The 4,035-nt window shown below is 34.9% G+C and overlaps 1 protein-coding gene across 1 annotated transcript; it reads left to right on the top strand.

Annotated features, from left to right (window-relative positions):
* LOC122608696 (dnaJ homolog subfamily B member 13-like) lies at window positions 1-3,736 on the top strand. The gene is made up of 3 exons (XM_043781788.1): window positions 1-180; window positions 304-731; window positions 3,089-3,736. The coding sequence occupies exons 1-3, from the start codon at window positions 16-18 to the stop codon at window positions 3,525-3,527; spliced, it is 1,032 nt and encodes a 343-aa protein (XP_043637723.1). The 5' UTR covers window positions 1-15; the 3' UTR covers window positions 3,528-3,736.
* The last annotated feature ends 299 nt before the right edge of the window (window positions 3,737-4,035 follow it).

Below are 4,035 nucleotides of genomic sequence, written 5' to 3'. Positions count from 1 at the left end.
AAAAGGGTGGGTGGGATGGGTGTTGATTACTACAAAGTATTAGGTGTGGATCGAAACGCTAGTGATGATGATCTGAAAAAAGCTTATCGTAAACTCGCTATGAAGTGGCATCCTGATAAAAACCCTAATAATAAAAAAGACGCTGAATCCAAATTCAAAACCATCTCTGAAGCCTATGATGTAATCTATCTTTATTTTCTGTTTTTATTATCTGGGTTTTTATCAAGTTTCTAAATTTATGATTTTTTTATTTATTTATCAAGGGTTGTGTTATATATCTATATTATATTATATGTTGTGTAGGTTTTGAGTGATCAGCAAAAGAGAGCGATATACGATCAATACGGTGAGGAGGGTTTGAAAGGGCAGGTGCCCCCTCCCGGTCATGGCGGGTTTTCTGGAATGCACCATGATGGTGGTTCGTCGTCGTTTAGGTTTAATCCTAGGAACCCGGAAGATATATTTTCCGAGTTCTTTGGATTTTCTAGTCCTTTTGGTGGGATGGGAGGGGCACACGGAGGAGGTGGCCCGTTTCAGAGGAGTATGTTTGGTGAAGATATTCTTTCTCATCTTAGAGGTGGGGCTGGTAACGGTGTTGGTGAAGGATCCCCTAGTATGCCTCCTAGGAAAGGTGCAATGATTGAACGTACATTGCCCTGTAGCCTGGAGGATTTGTTTAAGGGGACTACTAAGAAGATGAAAATTTCAAGAGATGTTACTGATGGTACAGGGTAAGCTTTTTGATTTGCTTTCCTTGTTTTGAAATTGCTTATCATGCCTGAATTCTGATTCTTATTGAGATTAAAGTTAGTTGATTGTTATTTTATGTATACATCATACTTATAGGAGCTAATCATTTGCTCTCCAATATATTTGGTATTCACAAGTATGTGCGACTAGTTATTTTTTGGTAAGTTTGACCGTTAACCATATGAAGGGGCTGGATGATTTCTTAGCTTTGAGGCTGAATGATTTTTATGATAGTTTGTATAGTTAGATGTTTTTAGTAATGATTTTTCAAGTCCAGTTACAAGGTTAGAAATAAAGTGAAAGTGAGTTGCTATTTATTGCTGCCTGCCCTTTGTAGAAATGCCCGAATCACTAGAACTCTAACAATTAGAAGAAAGATAGGCGCATAGTAAGTTATATGATGTTAAACTGCATTTGTGTGTTATTACTTGTTAGACTAAGGTATTTTCGATTGAACACTTTAAGCTATAAGGAGTAAGAGAGCTGCTTAACATTCACAGATTCTATAAGCATATTCGTCGTGACATGTATCTTTAGAATAAATGATGTTTACTTTATATATAGGTTATGTTTTTATCATTTTTCTATATAGAATCACTCGTTTAAATTCCGTGTAACCTGTCCATTTTTCTGACATGGAAACTTAGATCAGATGTTAAAGAGATCACATTATACATTCCTTACATTCCTAGAAATTAAGCGAACATGGTTTTGGATGCTTAGCACAAAAGTCTTTTAATGTTTCATATTTTGTCCTTATGTGGCTCAACTAACATGTGAAGCTCATTATGGATATATGTTAAACCTACCAAGATAGTTTTCATTCTTTTAGGATTGTTCACAATGCAATAATGGTAACCTGCGACGTAAACTAGTGGTTAGCATATAACAATGTAAAAGGCCAGTTATAGCTCTTTAGGTTACATTAACAATACTCAATTTTGGGTAGAGAGGCGTGGAATGGTAACTGGCTTCTAGACAGTTTTAGATCTTGAGGTTGTTTCTAGAAGATTTCTGACCAGGGTATGCATTTCTAAAACAAATATGAATTTTTGGATGCACTGTGCACGTCATGACAATTATATATCTTTTTTTTTTCAACAATAGGAAACAATAGGTCCATCTTTGGGCTGGGGTTATACTTATTTACATCTATTTTGTACACTTTTTTCAATGCTGCACCCCTTCCCGGCACAAACGATGTTGAAAATGATCTCTGTCATTTTGTATTAAAAAAAGACTAAAGCTTATCAAGAACAGATATAGATTTGTGAGCACAAGGTTGGAAACTTTCAACTTTATCTACACCATATTGGTCAACAATCAAATGGTGCTTCACGACATGCACTCCAGTTGTGTGGATCTCCCAGTGCACATGATTTAAAGTATTATATGGATTTTATATAAATTTTCTTTGGTGATAGTTGAGACTGTAGATATATTGAAGATGGTATCTTTGAAAAGTAACGTTCATTTTCAATTGCATTATATTACATAATTAGCTACTTTAAAATGCCCTCTTTGTAACCATAGATGAAGAATGGAGAGAAAGATAATTTGTATACATTGTTGATGTATTGTTATTGTACATTTTCAAGTACACAAATTTGCTATATTAACATTTAGGTGTAACCCTAGAGAAGCCCTACTAGCCCAATATGTTTTATTCTAACATAATAGCTGCATGCTAAAGGTAATATATATTATCTAGCAATTTACTTGATGTACGCCAAATGGAAACACATTATTGTTTCGTTCATTTGGCAATGTACTCATCATGATACGCAAAATAGCAACTTACTTTAGATTTTATGATATCAGAAATTTGAATTGAATATGCTGCCTAAATAGAAATAGGATATGGTGGCTAAAATCAATGATAAAAAGTACATTGTGTAAGTAAAGCTTTACAAGTTGCTATTATATGCATTCAGCTATATGCAAATACCAAGGCTGTTTGGGTGTCTTGTTTTTCTAAAGCTTTGCAAATCATCAGTGAATGACTGAATGGTTGTATAGGTAGCATATTGGATAGGGTGGCTAAGGGGTTACAATATCGGTGTAGCTTTTTAGGTCAGGTCAATCTGGGTAGGGTTGTAGAATACAGGCCCTCGTCCCGTCAATATTTATGTTTGTCTTTTGATATATTTATAAGTAACACCTCAAATGCCATCATAAAACATTAGAAAAAAAAATTGATCCCATGTTTTTGAGGACACATTTAGGAGACTTCCAACATGTTCAACCCCTTTCCTAGTTTTTATTTTTTGGTTGCTGTAATGGGCAGAAACTGTCACCTAATAGTCTTGTATTTGGATATCTGCTTTTTAAATATTAGGAGACCAACCACAGTGGAAGAAATTCTTGCCATAGAGATCAAACCAGGTTGGAAAAAGGGCACCAAAATAACTTTCCCTGAAAAGGGAAACCAGCAGCGAGGTGTAATTCCCTCTGATCTTGTGTTCATAATTGATGAGAAACCGCATGCTGTCTTCAAGAGAGATGGTAACGACCTTGTTGTTACCCAAAAGATATCTCTAGCTGAAGCTCTTACTGGCTACACTGCACAAATCTCGACCCTTGATGGACGGAGCTTAACCATTCCTATCAACAGTGTGATTAGTCCTACATATGAAGAAGTAGTAAAAGGAGAAGGCATGCCTATACCGAAAGAACCAACAAAAAAAGGGAACTTAAGGGTCAAATTTGATATTAAGTTCCCTGCAAGATTGACATCTGACCAGAAAAAGGGTATCAAGCAGCTGTTGACATCATGAGGTTGTGTCACAAGGCCGGTGAACTTCTATAGTGGTGTCTTTAAAATTTCTTGTTTTAGATGTTAAAACCGATGCTTTCAAATTATTATTAGATATTTATTTGTCAAAGGAATCTTGTGACTTCTGGTCATCAAGTTGGTTGGCTAGATTTTGGTCTATTTTGTGTCATATCTGCATTACTCCTATGAATTGAAATCTTAAGTTGTGAATGCTACCTTGTGTTAATTTTTTCATACATATTAAGTACAATAGAGGTGGCAGACAACTTTGGTCTATACGAATTTGGTTTAAAATATGCAATTTTCTGTATTATTAGTGATGATATTTATGCCTATGATTATCCAATATTACATAATCACGTTCTAACACGTACATGTGAAAACAACTCAAGTCCTTTTAATGTTATGATTTTTGAAAAATGTCTCTTTTGTACTTGCAATGCTATATCATGTGAGGACTAATCAATCCTTGTTCTTGTAACATATTTTCTTTAAACATAAACACTGAC

This window comes from Erigeron canadensis, chromosome 7, assembly GCF_010389155.1.
Source record: "Erigeron canadensis isolate Cc75 chromosome 7, C_canadensis_v1, whole genome shotgun sequence".
Classification (NCBI taxonomy): Eukaryota; Viridiplantae; Streptophyta; class Magnoliopsida; order Asterales; family Asteraceae; genus Erigeron; species Erigeron canadensis.
Note: the sequence above shows the minus strand (reverse complement) of the source record. Positions and strands in the feature narration are given on the sequence as shown.